Source organism: Larus michahellis, chromosome 6 (assembly GCF_964199755.1).
Source record: "Larus michahellis chromosome 6, bLarMic1.1, whole genome shotgun sequence".
NCBI classification, from domain to species: Eukaryota; Metazoa; Chordata; class Aves; order Charadriiformes; family Laridae; genus Larus; species Larus michahellis.
Genome location: NC_133901.1, coordinates 25,138,353 through 25,161,024, shown reverse-complemented (window position 1 = coordinate 25,161,024; position 22,672 = coordinate 25,138,353). Strand labels below are relative to the sequence as shown.

Below are 22,672 nucleotides of genomic sequence, written 5' to 3'. Positions count from 1 at the left end.
ACACAGTGATACTAGCAATATAAGTGACTCTCAATACAAGAAAAAATAAATTTCTCAAACAATAACGAGAGAAGCTATCAACTTGCTTAATGTGAAAATATTTTCTTTCAGTTAATGCAACAGAAAGACATGGCTTGATCGAGTTTTTTTTAAAATGAGTCCCACTTATGATAATCTCTAAAACAAAAAGATTCCTGACAGAACACTCATACTTTGGATCAAGCAGTCTACTAGAATGGAGGGGAAAAAAAAGTTCCTACATGTCACTTTTGACGATGGTGCGTTCTCCAACACTACAAAAACTATTTCTATGCATATTTTAATGCATCCTAGACGAAGTCAATCTTAAAAGACTTACTGATCTGAAAATGAATATCTGAGATGAGGTTCTTAAAGTATTCTTTATTAATATCATTAGAAGTTGCAGAAACAACTTTCTTGTAATATAAAGGCACAGGGAGACAGTTTTGATAAAATATTCCAATCAAACAGTAACTTACAGTACAAAAGGACAATTGTAATGCACATACAAACCCCAAACATCTCATTCAAAAATATTTCACTGTCTTCATCAATAATAATGGGCAATGACTAAAAATATAAATTGTTATTGTACAATAAATATCTGATAGGTGCAAATGGAACAAGATTTATTGCTCTCCACAATGTTTTCCCTGTAGTGTTTGTGGTTTTTTTAAAAGTTCCAAATTCCTTTTATAATCGGCTTTAGTAACTTACTTCTGAGGGAGATAAACCCCCACCCAAATCTGATAGGACATTATGACAGTTACTGAACTGCCTCGAGTAGTAACCAGAACTGGCAGTGTTTGTTTCTTTTATAACTTCAACAAGCATACTCCACTCGCTCATTGGGAAATGCAGTAGATGTTTAAAAATCAACTTTAGTGAGAAGTCGAGGCTTTTATGGTAGGGTAGCATTACCTAGTCTGAGGGTTAGTCTATTTTCGTCAAATAAGATTTTATGATGAAAACCAACACGAACCTTCTCTGACAGCTTGTGCCAGAGCAAGCAAGTAAAACCATTTTCAAATGAGGAGAGGGGAGAAATGAAAATTAAAAGCTGCATTGGGCATTCTAACTTCAGAAAATGAGACAAGGGACTGGGAGCAAATTAGGACTACTTAGGCAAAGATGATTTAAAGCGAGAATTTCGAATTCTAAAATATCCTTAATTTTGTCATCTAAGAAATTACACAGCTCCACTTTTTGAGCTTTGAGAAAGAAGGGCCGATCAGTGAGTTTGCCATTTTCCTCACTTTGCGCTTGCAGCAGTTTGGTAAAGCAACAATTTCCATCAGTCTTCTGATGCCGTATGAGAGGCGTACTAACTTTGCTCTTGAAAATAGAACGTACTACCTTGCTCAGAATTCTTTTTAGCTTGTGCGAAATATTGTTGTATACATATATTTAAGAAATATTAGTTTCCTTCATTACTGTTACAAGAAGCAATATGCATACATTTTCTAAGAGTATCTTTTTATGAATAAGACTTCAGGAAAATGAAGCATTATAGTATAATAGTAGTTGTAAAAAAATAATAATAATAAAAAAAAGAGCAAGCTTTGAAGCAGTAACTGAGGTTTTTATATAAACTGTAATTTATCAGAAAAACTCCAAATTTAAAAAAACCTCAACAAGTCAATTTTAACTGCACTGGGAATGGTCCAACTTAGTTCAAGAAAAGGTGTTTAGAACGAATAGAGCTTTATCAATTTAGCCAGTAAACCAAAAGATGAGTATTCAGTAAACTCCATTACAATGAATTCAACAGAATGGGAATGATGTAAAATAAACTGCTAATTTTCTAGACATTATTATTCAAATTAGGGGTTTTTTTCTAGCATAAGCACATAGTTTTAGAAGTTCTTCAAAAAGTAACCAAGGACCACTGAAATGTGAATTTTGAGAATTATTAGCTTCACTACAGTATAGCATTTTTTCTTTAGTATTTGTTTAGAAACTAATAAACAAAACCATTTTCTTTGGTTTATGCTTAACTACACTGTACTAGTGAATTTTTACTTTTAGTCGAGCTTCTATCCCCAATTTAAATTAATACAGATCATTTAATTGTAGTGTGTCTCCAATTCTCAAATTTTCTCTGTTAAAAGTAAGAGTTTGCTCATACCATGATTTCCTGCTAAGCAGCCATGTGTATATACTGGCATGAAGGGTAAAAGTTTTGTACAATAATTACATTAAGTGATATTTCCAATAGCAGAACTGCAAAAGACATCAAATGAATGGTAGTTCAAATGACATTAGAGTTTATGATGATCTTAAAAAAAAAAAAAAATACACAATGTCTAAGCATAGTAAAATACAGTGTAAAACCCCCTAAAATTAGACAGTAAACGTGGGAATCCTGCACTCACAGTAGGAATGTACTGCACAGCATTAACATGTAAGCCTGTTAAATTTGAAACAATGCAGACAGCTAGATTTACCTGGATGTAAATGCCACTTCAAGGTGTTTAAACAACACAAAAATGAGACAACGATGTCCAGAAAAAGGCCTTTAAAACAGGCCATCAGTCTAACTTGACTTTCCAAGTAAGAACATCAGCTTCACAAAACTGTGACACTAATGCAGTTTTATGTAAAGTACCCTTTGACACACAAGCTGTCAATTAGCTATCACAGTCTTTGTTGACCTACTCCCTTTTAAATATTTAGGGAGGAGAGTCAATAGTAGCTCAAGTTTTAATTCAGTAAGTACCTTGTCTGTTTGCAAAGGAACATTATAACACCATAAAATTATATTTTTATGGTATTTAGAAAACTGATAAACTAGGGTTTTTTATTATTTTCTCTTTTTAATACACAAGTTCAAAACTTCATTTTCTATGTGTCTTTGCAATAGTGTTTTAGCCAGTGTTGCAAGAAATTTTCACTGTGGACTACCTCACATTGTTACTCAGTTGTGCAAGGTATTCCCGCAGTTCTTTTGCAGCTTGGAATCTACCGTATCGCTTCTTTGGGTTGGCACACTCATCCAGCAAGGCCTCAAGTCGGCCATCTTTGGCAATTTCAGCTGGGGGGTCATGAAGTAGTCCTCCAGAAGTGCCACGCCATGTGGCATGTCTTGATAAAAGGTTCTGACAAATAGCATAATAATTGTGGTCCACAGTGACACGAGCACAAAGAATCTCTTTTGAGAAGGACAGACAAGCTTCTTTATCACAGTCATCAAATTTGCTTTCATACCATACATCCCAGTTTTCAGGTTTATCTGTGAAATATAAGGAGACAGTAAAAAAAAAAAAGTGAGAGAGAGGAGGAAAGAACATACGTGTGCCTGAATACAATCAGAAGATCAATACACAGCAAACTGGAAATATTTAAGCTATAAACCAACTTCGTTTAGATGAACTCTTCAACGTTTTAGTCTAAGATTGCATCTGACAGTTTCATATACCCTTCTGCTGAAATGGTCCTGGCAATACAAAAAAATAAGGGAAAGAAAGAAAGAGGGTAAAATAGACAGCAAGGAGAGGGAAGAAAAAACAACAGCACACTGAACACATGAAATCTACATTCACACACATACCCAGAGGAAAAAATGTAGTACAAACAAGTATAAGAGAATGATTCATAGCTGAAATTGAGAGAAAAACAAACAAGCAACATGATTTATTTTAGCAACATAGACTGGGTTTCTCCAGTTGCCCTGGGAACTAACACTAAGCGGTCAAGCGGTCTACAAAAAAAATTAAAAAAAAATCACAAAGTAATTGCCATAAACTTCTGAAACATCCAGCCTCTTACTTCAGACATGGTAGTAACTACGAAGTGTGTAAAAAAAAGCAGATGCGTTACATATAATCTTTGAAAAAAGAAAAAATTCAACAAAAAAATGGCATTTACACACATGTATAAACCCTTCTTTATAAAGAGTTATCAAAATTTGAAGGTGTAACTAGTGGCCTTGTCACAAAGCTTTCTTTAACTTAAAACCTGATTTACAGAAAATACCTTATACGACAATACGCAAAAGATTACCAAGTGTGAGGTCTCCTGAGTTCTTACTACTTTTTGTTAGAAAACTTTCACCTTAAGTTTCTAGATTACTGCCAGCTCTGAGAAGAGGTCCTTATTAAGGAGCCTCATAGTTTTGCAGATCTCCTCTAGCACTGTGATGTACAAAGAAAAATTTATCTGTTTGGTAGTCTCTAAGCTGACTATTGGTCTACTAATTCACGGTGCACTGCAAGCCAGACTAGAAAAAAAGCGTACAGAAGGATGACTGCTAAAACTATAAAAACATGATGTAAAATTTGTACAATGAACAGCAAACTCAACATGGAAAAGAAGCTAGCAAAGGAGAATGGGAAAAAAGGACTTCAGCAAACTCAACTATGATATCCCACATAGAGTACAATTAGTTATTACTGTACAGTGCAAGTGGACAGAATGTACATATTCAAATATCTAAACAGGCATGTTAATCACTCTAGACAGAGATTGCTTAATGAAACTTTCCAGGAGATAAATGAAATCAGTATTAAATGTCAAGTTTATACAAAGACTGAGAACTTTCTTGTGTCCTAATTTGTTTTCTCTGTTCTTGATTAATCGTTAGATTACAAATCATGCAGCAAAATCCTAGTTAGATCCAAATTACTCTGAGAATTGTAGACAACAGATATAAGTGTGACACTTCCGGCATTCAGCTTCTGCAAGATGCTACTTGCTCCTATTCCATGTACACATCAACTTTTTCAGAGTTCACTTGGTAATCTTTGTGACTGAGCAATTCGGACATGCTCCAAAAGTCAAAGTCTTAAGTAGTATTATTTTAAGAGGGTGGAAAAATGGAAAAAAAAAAAAAAAAAAAGAAAAATGAAGTTTATTTGTGTGGCCTGTAAGTACTGAAGTAAGTGTACTGGATAGCCAAGATTTTCTTGGTAGGCTCAGATAATTTTACTCTAAGATCCTTGAGGATGTATAATAAATCTAATACAAGAAAAAAAAAACAAAACCAAAACAGACTAACCCACACCACCAAAAAAACCCCAAACTCCAAAAACATACTTCATTGTAGAAAAGTGTGTAGATAGAAAATATAGTCTTAAAGTTAATTCAGCAGCACAGCATATGAAGTCTATTTGCAAAGCTTAAAAAAATCCACTCATCCAAAGCAAACTGGAATCACTTGGCCTATTGCCATGAACTTCTGCAGAATCTAGGGTTTCATGTTCAATGTCTCTAGCCCTTAGGTCTGTAAAGTTTTCCTTATAAGCTCAAAAAGAATATAAACCCATGTAATGCCACTTTGTCAAACATCTCTCCTGCTGCCACTGCTCTGATCTTTTACAGTTGACAGAGAGATGAATGAATTTTCACTATTCCCATTTGGAAACAGCATTAAAATTACCCATTGCTCTGGTTACGTTATTAAAAAGCACCAACCTGAACAACTGAGCCAGAGGCAGGGTATGTAACTAAGGCCAAAGCGAGCAGGAAGACTGTCTTGTCATTCACAGAAAATAAAATATCAAGACTACCATCCTTACAGATGTCTGGAAAAGATGAAAGGAAGCTCCCTCTCTGAGCTAAGGTAGACAAGTCGGTCAGCCAGCCCATCTGTCTATCTCTCCATCCATCTGTACAAACCCATCCAACATCCAAACCCCTCCTTTCCACCCGCACCACTCCATTTAAGCAAGATTAAAGAGATTAAAAGTGTATGTAAATCAAGTTCAGGTAAACTCAATGCTTCGTAAAATTGAAAATTGGTGAAGTTAATTAGTAGTCTAATTGCAGAAGAAAGCTAATTGTTTTTTTAATTAGTAGTCTAGTTATAAAGCCAACAAAATGGGTATTTAGCAACTACACATACTTTAAATATTGCATTTGCAGAGAAAGAAGCAAGAGACATGGGATGAGGGGAAGGGAGAGAAAGAAGACACTTACTCTGTCTGATTAACCTTTTGTCTGCTACCAGAACATTTTCTGCATCTACAATGATAACTTTCCCATCTCTCGGTCCAACTGCAAAGTTGTCAAAGCTGACGTCAAGGAGGTAGAGTGCAAATTCAAAGTCATTATTTGTCAGCTGCTCAGCTATTTCCATTAATTGCCAGGCCAGATCCACTCGTTTCTCCCATGGTGCATTAAAGTAACTCCACAGCTCTTCTCCAACGTAATTGACAGCCACCATTCTTCCGCATGCTCCTAAGTATTTTGCGAACGGCCAACCCTCATCAGATGGAAAACTCTGTATATAAAAAGATTTTTTTTTAAATTTTAATTAATACAAAACACCTTAGATTTTAAAAGGCTGTTCACTAAAAATTAGAAAGAGACATCTGTAAATACCGATCAATGCTACATTTCCACATACTTTTAAGTTTTGAAGGGAAAGAAAAAACAACACAAAATATGTTTATGTGAGCAAGAGGCCCTGCTGGACTACTAAAGAGAAAGAACTGGAGGTCCTGAAATAATATACAACCCTTATCTTGCTTTCCACATACTATATATGCACACATATATATGTATTGTCACATACACATGCACAATTCCACAAACTATATTTTTCTATTGGTGTTTTATACACATCTGTTGTACTAATGCAAGTATACTTCCCACCAAGATAGTTATGCATCTGATATTTTTAATTAAAACTGATTTTTTTAATAACCTAAAGGGAAAAGCTTTAAAAAGTGACACCTCCTTCTCTCCACCACCACCCCTTCACATTTTTCCCAGTTGACTGGATTCCTTTGAGGATCCTCTCACTTGAAAATCTCTCATAGAAAGCATTACAGAACAGATTAAGGTATAAAAGCAAGCTTAAGGTTTCTTATGCCTCTAGTACTCCTTAACAATCTACCTCTTGAGTAATTGCTACATACATACCCTGTGTGTTTATTACACGCAGCCACATAACATTTTTATCAAAAGTAAGACAGAGGTGACTAGGAAAAAGAAACAGTTATTATTGATGGACCAGGCGATAATTCCTCCACCACCCACCACCACCACTCCCCCAACCACCCCCAAAAAAAAGGTAAAGAAAAGGTTTGGGCATTCATTTCCATTTCTATGCCACTGATAGCGGAGAACATCACTCTAAAGCTCCGTATGGCTCTCACTTTGGGGGTCTCCAGCCCTGCAAACCAGTTCACCTACCCAGAGCACGCTCATTTCCATCTTTCTAAAGGCTTTAAGACAGAGAGAGAAGATTCAGGATCGAAGTTTCTGCTCTGGAACGATGCTCCTTGCCAACTTCTATGCTAAGTGACTCAAAGCCCTTCCAAGCTTCCTAATGTCAAGCAAGGATTGTTTATATATCTTATTCCAAATATATACCTGTCAAATAAGAAGGAATCAATGTACTTCTAGGGAAGAACCTGAAATGCTTAATCCTCCAGCATAAGGGTAGTCTTTACTAAATTTTTATTTTGATAAAGTTAAGAACAGAAAAGCTTAAGGCAAGTATTATTACCGGAACCATAAAATACTTAACAGAAGGTAGCATCAGAGCATACACAATTACCATTTTAAGATTTCCATTCTGAGTACAGGCCTTATGATGTTAGGACACGCTGTTTAATGTTATCTAGCTACTCTCATCAAGAAGACGAGCCTTTCCAAATGAAAAGTGTCCACTTTCACATTTAACTGGCTTTTGTTAAAAGGGCATGACTTAACGGTCATTAAAACACTTTTTGTTTGATATAATTAAAGCATTTAATAAAATCTTGTAGAGGCCCTAATTCAGCCTGTATCTAAAATGAAGGCTGAGTACCAGGTTAACTTGTACCTAGCTTCCAGCGGTTCTTGCTTGGAACACTTAAGAACATTGCAATTTGTTCATCTACAGTTTTAAAATTATTTAATATTTTAAATATAGCTTTGAGATAGTAAAAATATCCATTTGTTTATGTGTTAACAATATTTGATAATTGGATCTTACTGCAAGCTGAGCATCCATCCCAGACTATTCTGGCTCAAGATGTCCTCTATGGAATTTTCAAGGACGCTTCAAAGTTTCTACATAGCAAATCTTGTCTATATTGTATATATAAAGAAATTAAAAATCATAATTAATATATAGTGTTGACAAAGTTTGCCATCTTTATGGCAAAAGCCATTAAGCTAACCTCTAACATGGCAAGTGTAGAAGACAATATTAGGGGGAATAACTGTGTTCACCATTGCAACGAAGAACCTTTCTTGGTTGTTCAAAAGGACATCAAACCCATATTCATTACAGAATAGGTTCAAAGTTTTTGGGGTGCCTAAGTGTCTGGATTTCCACTGTATTTTGATGACCTGATCTACCCAGAGGTGAATGTGATACTGAAAAAGCCTGAGGATGATACAGAACTAATTTGATGGTTTTGAGACCAGTATGATATTTTCAAACTGTGATACCATATAATTGAGCAGAACTAAATCTCTCTCACTAACTGAATCTACTATGCAATAAGAATGACATTATCCAGTCTTCAGGTTTTTTATCAGTAGGCTTCACAGCAATTTATGAAGGTGGTAAGTACAGGCAAATTTCCACTAGTAAAGGGCAAAGTCAAGTGATACATTCCACAGTTAAGAAGTTGGCTGGGGTTTTTTTGCTTGTTTTGTGGTTAGCAAAATAACCTTCCAACAAATGAAGTGTGTGCTAATTCAGTCTTCCTTACTTATCCTACAAACAGGCCAATACAATGAAAACTCATGCCTGTGGCATCAATAAATGCCACCAAAATGAGATTTCATGCACATTTATCATTACTGTATTCAGTCCGGGATCAAAACAAACCAATAAGCAAATGGCTGTTGTCCATCAAATAAAATCAGTTATTCACAAAGCAACATGCCATTTCACTCAAAAAGAACCAAGCAGGAGTTGGTGCTAAGGCATAACGTCCAGAGAACTCTGGGCAAGAAAAATTTTTCATTACAGTGAGTGGGATCAAGGGGCATATGGGAAAATTCAAAATACTGCCCACCAGTACCTATCAGGAAAAAGCCATACAGCTTACCATTGGGAAAGCCCGGATATGTGTACCTATCAGTCCTGTACCCATGCACGTCTACTTTACTCCTATCTTATAAACGCAAATTTATACCTTAAATTGGAGAAAATGTACCTGATTTACCTGATTACATTTTCTGATAAACACAGGTTTAACTGATTACACCAAAATGTGCATAACATTTTGGTATTGCTGCATTTTATCAGCACTCAATGCAATATAATCAATTCAATTGCTACAGCAAATATGCCTAAATATTTTTATTTAAGCATGACTTTGGACCACCCCACTCCTTTTCCACCCCTCTGCTTTCCTATATTCCAGTCCTGCTCTGCTTAGACCTTTACTTCCCTTTCCAAATACAAATTTAGCCACAAACAGTTGAAGCTAGCAAAGACCGTGCTACCATTGGAAGCAAAGGTGTCCATCCCTCCCAACCCATCAAGTACACTCATTTCAATCCCCTCCATCATGCCACTAGGAAAGCAATTCAGCTGGTACTTGCTGGGCTGGTGTTCAGTTGGATCAGTAGCCTGATCCAGCTCATCACATCACCACATCTTGCTAGTACTGACACAAGGAAGGGAGAAGGCCTGACCAGCCAGGTGCAGAAGAGAGGAAAGGAGCTAAGAGGGCCTTTCCTTTCCAGCAGCAGCAGGGATTTGTGTAATGGATTAAACTGATTTTGAAAGTACAGCGTTAGTCACAATGGTACACTGATCTTCAAAACGCATCTATTATGCTACCTGCATTGTGTACACTGAATTTCATTTCACACAAGAAATTCCAGAGGCAGCTTGGTTTATTAAGAAGTGAACATCCCAAACATTACTAGCAAAGTATCTGCATGCCATACTGTAACACAGATATATTTATAACTCTGAGGCAATAAAAAGATCTTTTGACAACAGGAGTGCAGGGAATCCTGCCAACATCTGCACATGTACAAACAACATCTCTGTTTTGGCTCCCTTCCAACTGGCATGTAACAGCCACATCTACACTTCATTACCCAAGTCAGTAGCCGAAGAAGGGGATAAAAATATGTACAAGTGCCTCATTCAGCAGTTTTATATTCACTCAGTGAGTTTGACAAGAATATTAATTGAAGTGCAAATCTGTTCTTTGCAAGCACAGATTTGTAACTTTTTGCCTTATTCTATTTCGAAAGCATTTTTCTATATGAAATTGCAGCTAACTTAAAATGAGGATTTTTTTTCTTCATGTATTAAAATTTTGAAAGCCAATAAGACATGAACACATTTTTATGGTCATTAAACATGTTTTCCATTAACAACTTGCATTTAGAAACAAAAGGCTTAATAAATAGCTGTCAAAAATCTCAGATTTCTGTAGAGTGATGCATAACATATTTTTTATTTTGATTCTCTAATTATTGGTAATATAAATATTTAATTAGATAATTTTGTACTTGAATATGCTATTCTAAGACTGAAAAATGTGCATTTGACAATTAAGATAAAAACTAAGCTCTTGTTCAAAACCAGAAACAGCCATCTGACAAAAGAAACTGCTGTCCTCATGCACCCACTCACATTTCATCTGTGAATACACACACAAATGCCATGGAAACCACAGACAAATAAGCTTTTAGAAGTGTTTTAAAATATAGTAATGCATACGAAAAATTACAAACAGGTAGCTTAGTGAGTTTTTCCCTCATTAAAGTTATTATCTTTCTCTATTCACAGAGAAATATGTATAATTTCTAACGGAAAGATGGAAAACAGTAAATATGACAAAAACTTCTGCTACCTCCATTCCCAGTGACACACACATCAAAAAAATATTTTAGTTGCTCTAATTAGTGTAGTTACAAGATACCTCTCTAAGCAAGGCTTAAAAACCTAAGCCAACCCTGTCAAAGGGACAAAGGGCACTTTGTTCCTGAAAGAATAATACTGCATTTATGTCTTTTTAAAAAAATACACTGTAGTCTTGGAATAAATATTGAGAATTAATAGGGTGAATTTATCATTTCACTGAAGCATAAAACACAGTATCAGTGAATTTGTCTTCCTCACTTCCATCTGTCTAAACAGGAGAAGATATACAAATCTGCCACTGGTTTCGAATGTTCAGAGCTGTGAATTAGATCATGCAGTAAAGACTCACCAGCCTGAAGCTGATAAGGCCTTTTGTAGTCTGCAATAACACAAATCTCCTTTGAATTAAACATTTAAAAGAATATTAGTTTATCATAATCAAGCATGTAATTCATCCTAATAATCAAGTCCAAAAAAAGCCAAAACAGTTTAAGTAACAACTGCATCTTTGAGCTACAATTTCACTGTACCATTAAAAAAAATATGCTTTTCATTTTCAAAACTACTATAGAAGATGCTACATGTCACTACCAATTTTTGTATAAAGTGAGTTTCATCTAAAAAGACGGACCAACCAACCAAAGACTTACACCTAAATATGACAAAATTAAAAAGCAAAACAGCGTGGGGACTTCTCTTCCTATTCCTTACGATCCTGAAGACCTTCATGGCAAAATTACAGTCTTTGTGACACCTTTGTTAAAATCATCCTACTAAATTGTGTTTGCCCAGGCACAAACTGGCAGGGCAAGTGGAATTTGAATAATATGCCCTTCCTCAAAAAGAAAAAAATTAGTTTGCTCTCACAGAGTACTGTTGATTCTACAGTGTAAACAGGAGTAGCACTTGTATTAGTCACCAAGGCAAATAAGTAAAGCTCTGCAACCACGCAGAGCTGGAGAGCAGACTTGATCTGAAACTTTTCAGATCAAAGGAGGTTAAAAAGCACAGTCTAAACACAGATGCCTTCCTTTGTCAGGAATTGATCTGAATTCTAGAAGGTATGTATTCAAATGTATTTGCGAATGCTAGTGAGTATAATGAAAAAAATTTTGTTCTCAACTATATGCCAAATCATTTGACATTTGACTAAAACTCCCACAGAAGCATATATATATATAGAGAGAGAGAGAGCCTACACACACAGAGTAAAGGGTGGATTTCATTGAATATTCCAAATATTAGTATTTCCATTAAAACTATTTTTATTTCATTTATTTGACTTCTGTTCAGTTTTGTTACATTTTAACTGGTTACTAGAAGCAATTCGTGCCAACAAAAGGCTTAATTGACATACCGCAGGACAAAAATACACAGACAACTCCAAATATAAACCCACTCAGAATTAGAAATTCCTCAATGATTAAGTTGAACGCTTGAACTGTAGAAGTTATATTTTGCAATATTAGCAGATACATGTCATTTCTCCAAACAAATTAATGAATAATGAGTAAAGGCAAGAACCATCGTGTAGAAAATTTAATGTTGCATTGGTTGTTACCTGTTCAAATCAGTTTGTAGTTCATAAAAGTTGGTTCAGATTAAATTTGCTACAGATGAAAATGATCACTATCTACTTCTTGGTATTGGAACATATCACTATGAAGAAGTCCTCGCAGAGATGGCCCACTCTTATTTATGAAAGTTAATTTGCAAAATTGGAGAGACTAAAAGAAAGCCGAAATTACTTAATTCAAGGAAGTAAAATACAGCTCCCCCTCTACATCAGACATACCAGAAGTAAATGGACAACATTGGTAGTTCAAGGTTTGGAATGTGGGGTAACACACTTGTTTTTGTGTTACTGAAAACTGCTCAGAGTTACAATTTATCACAAGGATTTCTATTTAAGACTGTATAGTGATTTCACAGCAACCTCTCGATTGCCCCACAATAACTTGAAGAATTTCTACACTGTTCTAAAACATTCCTATAACTTTACTTACATGTCATCACTTTTCGAAAGTTTCACCAGAAAGAAGGATGAAAATAGTTTTGATCATTTAAGAAGCATAATTAAACATGGTAACGGGACAAGTACAAGCCAGTTCTGGCCTAATATATACATATTACATGTCACTGCAAAAAATAACTCTTCAATTTTCCATATAATCAAATCAGTGGAATATTCTTGTAACACAAGGCAATTCAATTTTAATTTAACAAAACAGTAATTTTTATTTTTTAAAATGTGCACAATGGAACTTCAGGAATGGAAAAGAAATTAATCTCCTTTCTCTGCAATACTTAAAAGTATGTAAAACAGAAATCACGAAAGACTAAAGCCTCACTTTAACATCTGAAATTTAAATCCCTTGCTTTCTGAATTATCTTTTCTACAACTGTCAGTCAACTGATTTGTGTAAAAATGAATTTTAAGAAAAGTTAAGCCCTAAAAAGAAAAAAAAATCCATTTACCCATAAAGTAGCACTGGACATTCCTTAAGTGCAGTTTATGTTAACTGCAAAAAGAAAAAACAAAAAAATATAGTCCAACTGCAACTGGGAGTAATTTGAAGGGAGCAGGAAGTCATGATTTATAATTGTCTGCAGCAGACTATAGTGAATCTTTAAAATGGAATAACATATAAAATTGCAGATAATAAATTTTTGATTAAAAAGCCTCAAAAGAAAATGGAGGTAACATAACTATTAACAACTGATCTCAAACAACTACATTTTAACTTTTTCATAAAGATCAGAGGAAAATATCCAAAATTTTAAAATATGACACACTAAATACAACTTAGTATGTCAAAATGCCAGTATCTCTGTGAGCTACGACTTAAATAATACAAGTCCACTAGAGGACACATCAGGTAGTGCAGATAACTGCCTTGCATCCACTACATGGTATTTAGCATAGCAATTACGTGCTGGAAACACCAAACTGAGTAATGAAGAAAGTTTAAAAGGCACCAAGTATTAAAACTGGATGGCATTCTACCAATGTATTTAGAATAGAACTACAGAAAATAGCCTATGACTAAAACAGTGTGAATGATAAAAAAAGAAAAACGAAATCCCAGGCAAGAAAAGTTGCCCCTTTACTTCTTACTGAGTTATGTATGGATCAGCAGAATAATTCTGTGAAACATTTGGCTAAATTGCTACTCTGAGTGAATTCAGCGCAAGAAATTGTTTCAAAGAGATCACAGTTAATGTTTTAATAGATGTTTACCAGATGTCAATTATTGTTCTTCCTGTAACAAAACCCAACAGAAACCCCAATGATGACACGAAGAGAAACCAGAATAATTTTAGGTTATGCGGCAACAGACTGTTCATGTGGAGTAATTATACTACGAATAGAGATACAGCTGTTGGTTTTCGTGGTTGTTTTTTTTTTCCCCACAAGGAATACCAATGATGAGAAGTTGTGAGAAGTATAAAGTCATTACGCTTAAGTATTGAGAAAGCTAAATACCCATCTGAGGGAAGAGCAAAAATTTACACCATCTATTAAAAAAATGAAGAAATGCTGCTATTTTCCATATAGATATTGGAATTTTTCTTAGAGTCAGAAAAATAAAAGTCTTTGAGACTTGTACTTTACATACAAGATACCAATGTTCGCCGTCATTCTTTAAAGACTGTCCATTTTAAACAGGTTGTTAAAAGCTACAGCTCAAGACAAAGCTCGAGCATTAATGCACTCTGGATATAATTCACAGACACCTTCGACAGTTTGGAAAAAAACAACAACATTACTTGCAAGCATTTTATTTACTTCTATTTTAATGCCAAAGTTTGCTTTGAAACTTCAAGTTTGCTTTGAAAACAAAGCAAATGCACTATCATTTTAATAGTGCATCTGGCAGTATTGTACACCAATACAATAGCCAGCACAAAGGCAAGCCTGAGTATTGCAAGACCAGCTCTAGACTTTTGCCACAAGTAATAGAACCTCTGTTTCAGTTACTCTGGGACAGAAGTAATCTGTCTTTCACAGCTAACCATAAGATCTCAGGAGAAATACAACCACTTTACTGAAAAAAAAAAAAATTGTCTTATCTACACAATTTTCTTACCTGAAAACAATTTCTTCTTTCAGCAATAGTGACTTATACTGTAGTTTCCCCAACTCCCAAAACAAGGAATTCTCCGCTTTGCCCTGTTCTTTGGGTACTGTTGGTTTTGGAGGATTTTTTCATGTTTAAGTACAAAACAAAAAGTTTTGCCACAAGCCTCCATGTGTTGGACAATGTGTGGTCTCAGGCTATAGCTCACAGCATGGCAGCTACGGTGGCACAGCAACAGTAGCTCAAAAACTGTTAAGAGACAGTCACAGTGGCTCTAAGTATGAAATCTGGAGGCTGACAGAGATCAGTGCAGGAGCTCTATGGAAAATAAGAGGTACATCCAGAGAAAGCTTAACTATTTCCCCAAATCTTTCTGTTGAATTGCGTTGATTTTGGAAAAAATCTTGTTAGAAGGAATGGGGGGGGAATCAAGGGGAAGGAAGAATTTTTGTAGGAGTCAAAGTCTGAATGAACAACAATCTTAGCCTCTATGGAAACTAACAATAGGCAGCAAACATTTCTGGTTCTACAACAGTAAGTTTATGGTTCTGTCTGCCAGTGAAGATAAAAATTAATCATGTTACTTCATAAAGTTGAATAACATCCATTATTTGAGTGCACATCATGGCTAAAAAAAATGAAGACAGTTTGTCTGCTACAGTTATTTTTAAATGACAAACTAGAAGGTGGGTGGTTTATAAAAAGTCATAGAGTGAGGATAAATCTACTTGCATCCATGCTGGTTCTACGAATTCTGCACGAAGTGAATATTCACACTGCACTCAGCCTGTAACCCAATTTATTTTTAAAATTTTGCTATTTCTTCACAAGGCAACTTTTGCCGACCTATCTTTGCAATTGTTTGACACACACAGTCATCATATTGAATTATGAATCAGATGCCATGAACGGATCCTATCCTCCAGGTGATTCCTAGTTAAAATACTCTGGTTTCCATTAAGTGAGTTGAAGGGAACAGCAGCAAGTTTTGTTCTTGCTTTAGTCTGAATGAGGTGTTAGTGTTTATATAAAATATTGTTTTAGATCTATCAAATTTTGATTACAGATCAGAACGTACTTTACTAAAATGTGTTTTCCTTTATTGCGGGAAAGGACTATTAGAAAGAGGAAGGAAAAACCCAAAACCTATCAGAAGGTAGATCTTAAACATTTACACTTCAAGTTAAAAAATTCTTTCCTCAGCCCTCGCATACAGGTTGTTTCATTCAAATGTGAATGCAGATTAAAAAAGTGAGAGATTTTAAGTACTGACTAGTTTAGCAAGGTTCTACAAAAGTAAAAATAGTATTTTAATACCCAGAAAAGACGTAAACTGTACCACGTAATAATGCAGCTGTCCTTCCATTCGATTCATCAAATAAAATGGCCAAAGGGGCTGAATTCTTCATTGAGTACACCTACACAACTGTTTAACAAATGTGGATAAAGAATGTTAACAAGAAAGCTATAAATAATACAAATATTGAGTAAGGATTACAATACGTAACCTATACAAAACTGTGCTAGTTTACTACTGTTTGGAAACTTGTAACAAAAGCGTACCATGCTACGGGTTAAAGCCCCACCTGAAAACTTCCTATGGCAAAAGCTGTAAATCCGCTGTGACAAGACGCGGTTTGTAAGCAACAGCACTTTAGGAATAATCCATACTCCAAATAGGCTTCAAGCTAAAATCCCAATCTCTGATAAAAAGTCTTATAATCCACAAACTACTAGCTCTAGTAGATGATTAAAGTGAATTTTCTACTATAAAACAAAGATCAAGCTTTAAATTCAGTGCCTAATTTTTTTTGGCTGCTCCTATAACTTAATTAAATAACACAGAACTTTAATACACTGAACACCAAGAATTTAGAAGTCATCTCTGCTTCTAAACCAAAACTGCTATTCATGACAGCTTTTAAACAGCCACAGTAGTGTTTCATGAAAAGCTCAAGGCAAAAACTAGCAGTACTTTTCCAGTGCTGTTCAGTGATAAGCAGCATCAGTTAAATGCCTCATTTTTATTTATTTATTTATTTTAAATTAAAATCTGATTCTTCACATGATGTCATGCAGGTTTCCTTTCTTGGAAGCCACTGATTTTTAGAACAAGCCTACAAGTCTCATACTTGTGCCAATATCTGCCCTTGTCAATACTGCAGAAACTATACCATAAGATGTTTTATATATCTTACGTATACATAAAAGCAAACTTCTCAGGAGCCAGTTATCACTTCTGGAAAGTAACTTCATCTCTCATAAAGATTGCCTTGCATCTTGCCATTGCAATAGCTGCACAACACAGAATTATCCATTCCCTACATGTTTCTTGGGTAGACGCTGAGAATGTGACATGTTATGCAAATGAGAAGAGTTCGTTCAGATTTGCATATTTAAAATATTTCATCCCAACTGAGGGAAGGTATTCAAAACTCCAGTACCCATTAACAAAGGTGATGAATACTTCTTCTGGAGAATACGCTAAGAGTGTTTCAACACACAAAGCTGGCCTGAAGTTGCCCGGAAATATTTTCCAGGATATGCCTATTCATCGAAATTTACAAGACTCTGCAAACCACTTTTGATCTGGTAAAAGGTGACAACTTTACCATACTCTGGAGTGGCAAAGGCTGCCTCACTTACCACCAATTTGACCTGCTCTGCTCTCAGCAGCACCTTCGCTAAGATAAATGGCGAGCAAAGTGCTTGTTAAATTCACATCCAAAGATTTTCATCTCTTCAACAGATTTGCTTGACAGCCTCAGGGCTCATCCACAGCTTATCAAGATGCTGACAGGAATCAAGGCTCTTAAATCAACCAGTGCTGCTCACTGCCTTTGATCCACACCACAACAGTAAATGCTGCAACTGTGCCATTCCCTTTGTCTGCAAAGAATACATTACCCCCACAAATTATGAAGAAACATACAGAGCTGTTTTCTGGCCATCTAGGTCTCTGCTCAGTATGCTGGAACCAGCGTTCAAAACGAAAACTCTAAGTTGTATGAAATGCAGCCAAAACAAATCAATTTTCAAAGATTTTCCAAATATACTCAGCAAAGCAGTTTTGATTTTCTTAAGTGGAGTTTCCTTTTCCACTGTGCTTAGGAGCAACTTTACAGCAAAATGGAAGAGACATACTGTACCCTAAGCCCACTGAGAAGCGGACTGGAAACTTTGAAAACAAAACCCAAGAGCTGTACATGGGGAGACTGAAGGGCAGAACACATACTACCGAAAGCATATTTTTAATTAAGCAGAGTTCATAAATGCATTCTCTAGAAATTCCTCAGTAGGTGAATGTGCTGGAGGGTAAAGCCTGCAGCACTGCTTTTTAAGCATTAGATATTTCTTGGCCTCTGACTAGAGAAAGAGCAAATGTTTGTAACAGTAATCGTGCAGTGATGCTCTGAAACGTATTTGCAAATAGTCTTTTTATCATACACCAGACAAAGGCAAGGACAGTTCAGTAGTTAGACTAAACAATTACGAGTCCAAACTGGCGCACAAAGGCGTATTTGGAGTTCTCTTGATAGTGTTAAGAGCCAAAATGCAAAGCTCCCAATGTAAACAGACATGCAATAGAAGCAACTGACTGGTGCCACAGAATATACAAAGTTTTCACCTATAAATGTACATGACATTAAAGAACAAATTTCTGGTCTGTGCACATAACCAGTTCTCCTAACTAAAGAATACAGAATAAGTAACTGCTGGAAAGAGCATACTGTTCACTTATTTGTCACTCCATTTTCAGGCTATGAAATACCTATTTCTAATTTTTACCCACAGAAAAATAAAAATTATATTTAGTTCACATAAGAGCTCAATGTAGCACCCGAATCAATTTTTGACAAGGAAAGCAGAACAGCACCACTGTAAAGTCTCTACCCCACTACCTATTAAACTAGACCCTAAGAAACTAATCACCGATTCCCACAGCTGCCTAGGGATATATGTATTATGGGAGACGCCACAGGATTAAAGCCTAACACTTAACTGTGAGAAAGGCATAAATCCACCAGAAAGCATCACCCCGCCTTGCTTCCAGCCGAACAGCTGCTTGCTTTCACCCTTCAATACCGAAGAGAAAAGCAATCTCCCTGCCTAGACGAGAAAAGCAAGAAGGATGGATGGAGAAGGAGTTAAAGCCATAAGGCATGGTAGCACCGAGGAGGAAGACAGATCAGGAAAACGCACAAAGTCTTTGAGGAAGAACTAAAAACTGTGAGACTGAGTGCGACAAGGAAACGCCTCCTGCCTGGAGTGGGAATCGGGGACGCCCTCCTCAGCCCACCCAGCTGGTACCTTTACATCGGAGCCACTGCTGGGGCACGGACCCCGAGGAGGACCCCAGCGCTCCGCCGCCGTTTCGGAGCCCAGCTGCCCCTCTCTCCCCGGCAGAGACACGGCTGCCTGCGCCCGGGCGCGGCGGCAACGGGAACCAGGCGGCAAAGGGGACAGCGGGGGAGGAAGGGCCGCGGAGGCCGCTCGGCGGAGCCCAGGCTTCCAGCAAGGGGCCCGTCGGCCCCTGCCCGGCCGGGGCCGCCCCTACCCGACCGCGCAGCACCAAGGAGAGCGGGGCGGGGGGCGGCGTGGGTGGCGCTTACCTGCAGCACCAGCGGCTCGGGGTTGAAGGCGAGGGTGATGAGGAGCTGCATGCGCTCCGAGTCCTTCAGGTTGCGCAGCAGGAAGCTGCCCGAGTCCTTGGTCTCGGCGTAGCGGCGGACCAGGCGGTCGAGCAGGCGCTGCGAGGGGCAGTGCACCAGGTCCGACCAGCCCTCCACGGCGTCGGGGGTGAGGAGCCGCACGTCGCCGTTGAGGCTGGCGAACTCGGTGGCGTGCAGGGCCTGCAGGAGGTCGCAGCGGCCCCTGCCGGTGGCGCGGCGGCAGATCTTGGTGTCGATGTCGGCCAGCTCCTGCGCCGAGCCCAGCCGCTTGAGAACGACGCGGCGGCTGCCCTCGCGGGGCTCCCCATAGCGGGCGAAGTAGACGTTCTTGACGTTGAAGAAGTCGAAGAGGCGCAGGCGGCCCCAGCTCTCCAGCCGCAGCTGCCCGTTGAGGAACTTGCGGCACCAGCTGGTGCCCCAGCAGGCCGGGCACTTATTGAGCTGCAGGAACCGCCGCTCCGACAGCTCGTTGCGCTGCAGCGAGGCCAGCAGCGAGTGCGTGTTCAGCACCAGCGCCGCCGCCAGGCTACCCAGCACCGCCAGCTTCACGTAGCGGTACAGCCGACCCAACTTCAGCGACACCAGGCGCAGCATCGTCCCGCACCGCGCCAGACCGGACCGGACCGGGCCGGGCTCGGCCGCCCACAACCCCCCCCCCCCCGCGCTCGCTCCCCGCCCCGGCCGCGCCGCAGCTCCGGCACCAATAAACTCTCCACCTCGCCGCTCGCCCGATAAAAGGCGGCCAAGTTACTGAGGGGACGGCGGGGAGGGGGAGGGGAGGGGAGGGGGGGAGGCGCCAGCAGCCCGCCGGCCCGGGCGGACCCGCCCCCGGGGGAGGGGCTCCGCCGCCGCCGCCGCTCCCGCCGCTCCCGCCGCGGCGGTGGGCGCGAGCCGCCCGCCCGCCCCGCTCCGGAGGGGTCTCCGCCTCCCGCCGCTGGCCCCGCCCACACGAGGAAGGTGGGAGGGGCCTGGCGCGAGCGACGGCGGCGGTTGGCTGCGCGTGACGCGGCGCGGTCGCGTGCGGCCCACGCCCCCCCCCGGCCCCGGTCCCCCCCCCCCCCCCGCCCCTCGGAGCCGGAGGGCGGGGCCGCCACGCACGCGGGGAGGGCGGGGCTCGGGGCGGTCCCTGCGCGCGCTCTGAGGAAGGGGCGGGGCGAGGCGCCCTTCCCGCCGCCTCAGACCTAGCCCCGCCGGGCTCGTTCGCCGCCTGGGCAGGGGGCGGAGGGGTTGGCGCCCGCCGCCGCCATGTTGCCTGCCCGCCGCCCTGGGCCGAGGCGCTCGCTAGCCGCGCAGCGGGCAGCGTCTGCCCGAGCCGGGCCAGCGGTGCTACGCGACCGGCCGGACCCGACCTTGTTGCTGTCCGTGCAGTTTCCGTCTCCCCGCGCGGCCCAGCCCGCTCCTCACGGCCCGCGCCTCACAGCGCTGCGGGTGCCGCTGCCCGCTCGCCCGCCTGCCTTCAAGGGCCGCCGCTATCGGCTGGCACGGCGGTCCGGCGCCAGCGCGGCTCAGACCTGCCCCTAAGCGGCCGCTCGCTGAGAGGCATCGCGGGGCCGCGGCTGCCGCGCAGTCGGCGAGCGCCCGGGACGGCCCGGCGCGGCGGGACCCGGCATCTGGCCCGCGCGGAAGGCTCGGTCCTAGCGGTGCTGGCACCGCCGGCCGGCCGGGGCCCGGCAGCCTCCGGCGGCTGGCGCCCCGCCTGTCGCGCCCGGTGTACGGTGCTTTTCGTCAGGAAAGCAGCACAGAACCGAGGTTCGTGCAAAAGCACTTCACACAACTGTGCGGTCTGCAAACAACTGATAAAGCTGCACAAACCAGTTTGGTTTGTTGGGGCCACAGGACGGGTTTTACAGTTTCAGGTTGCAGTGCTAGCACGGGCGGTTCACGTGTTTGATAATGTCTGGGTTTTATTGTGGGAGCACTACACCTGGTCCTCCCAAATGTGCTCATCCCACCAGATCCGCAGGGAAGAACCGACAGGGTGTAGCCACCCAGCCAGCTGAAGGAAGGGGGCAGCGTGCTCTGTGGGCTGCCCTCACAATCCCTCCGAGTCGCTGGCCACAGGTTAAGAACCGTTCTATAAAACTAACACGGAATAGAGAAAAAGAGATTAAGAAAGTGAAAGTCTTAATTCTTCCAATACTGCTTTTCTTAAAATGGCCCTGTACTCTCCCAAGTTAGAGACCGCTTTCATATTGCCTCTTCAGTCTCAAGAGTGCAGTAGGGGATGTGATCATCAGGGGAAGAAGTGTAGCAGACTGGTTAACTTCCAGTTATTTCATTTCCATGATACATAAATTTAGGTGCTTAGTATCTAGAATATTGGAAATACATCTGTCTTTTTACATTAGCATGTACTTTTCTCTGTACGTACTGTGTTTTGACATTTATTTGTATAAAAACAGCTCAAAGAATCCATCATATTGAGATTTTGTCACTCTGCTGAATGTGTACAGTGAACTTGCACCACTTGGTGTATATTGAGCATGACCATATCTCATTCAACGTGCCTTGTTAAATGCTGCTTGGAGGGTCAAATCACCCAATCATCAAGTTCTAGTCTGCAAACCACTGGTTTTACTAGAAAATAAATATACAGACATAACAAATAAATATATATAGCTTTCCTTAACTTAGGTCTTCATTTGTTGTCACACTGTTTGATGCCACATTTCGAGTAATAATAATAGATCCTGAAAGATGAACAGATTTTTTTGCTGGATGTAAACTCCAAACTCACTAGCCAAACATGTTTGGTCTTCTTTACATGCTAGTAGTGTTTTTTCATTTAACAATATTTAGTCTGTAACTTATTAAGTCACTAACAAATCCAAATATAAACAAATATATTGAATTAACGTTTATTTTCTACATTGCTTATTTCTCAAGCTTTCTGATTGACTCAGTTATAGGGAAACAGCTTGCTCTTTCTGAATACGAGCAGAATATTTTCATTTTTACTAGATGAAAATATCATTTTTAAGTACAAAGGATCTTTTAAATAGTTTAACTGATATGTTTTTCCAACAACAATGTAGTGTTCTTAAAGTATTTGACATTGCAAATCCATAAACAAATAAATAGATCTGTTGTTTCTAAACAGATCAGAAAGTGTTCTGAGTTAC

General features: G+C 39.7%; 1 protein-coding gene across 1 annotated transcript; it reads right to left on the bottom strand.

Moving 5' to 3' along the window:
* Window positions 1–383: 383 nt before the first annotated feature.
* Window positions 384–20,274, bottom strand: DIPK2A (divergent protein kinase domain 2A). The gene is made up of 3 exons (XM_074592344.1): window positions 19,491–20,274; window positions 5,938–6,241; window positions 384–3,253 (listed from the first exon to the last, which is right to left on the bottom strand). The coding sequence occupies exons 1-3, from the start codon at window positions 20,142–20,144 to the stop codon at window positions 2,922–2,924; spliced, it is 1,290 nt and encodes a 429-aa protein (XP_074448445.1). The 5' UTR covers window positions 20,145–20,274; the 3' UTR covers window positions 384–2,921.
* Between the last annotated feature and the right edge of the window lie 2,398 nt (window positions 20,275–22,672).

Coding starts and splice junctions, on each gene's coding strand:
- DIPK2A (XM_074592344.1), bottom strand. CDS start 20,144: ATGCTGCGCCTGGTGTCGCTGAAGTTGGGTCGGCTGTACCGCTACGTG. Junction 6,242..19,490: donor CCGAGCCGCTGGTGCTGCAG/GTAAGCGCCACC, acceptor TTTTATATACAG/AGTTTTCCATCTGATGAGGG. Junction 3,254..5,937: donor CAAAAGGTTAATCAGACAGA/GTAAGTGTCTTC, acceptor TATATTTCACAG/ATAAACCTGAAAACTGGGAT.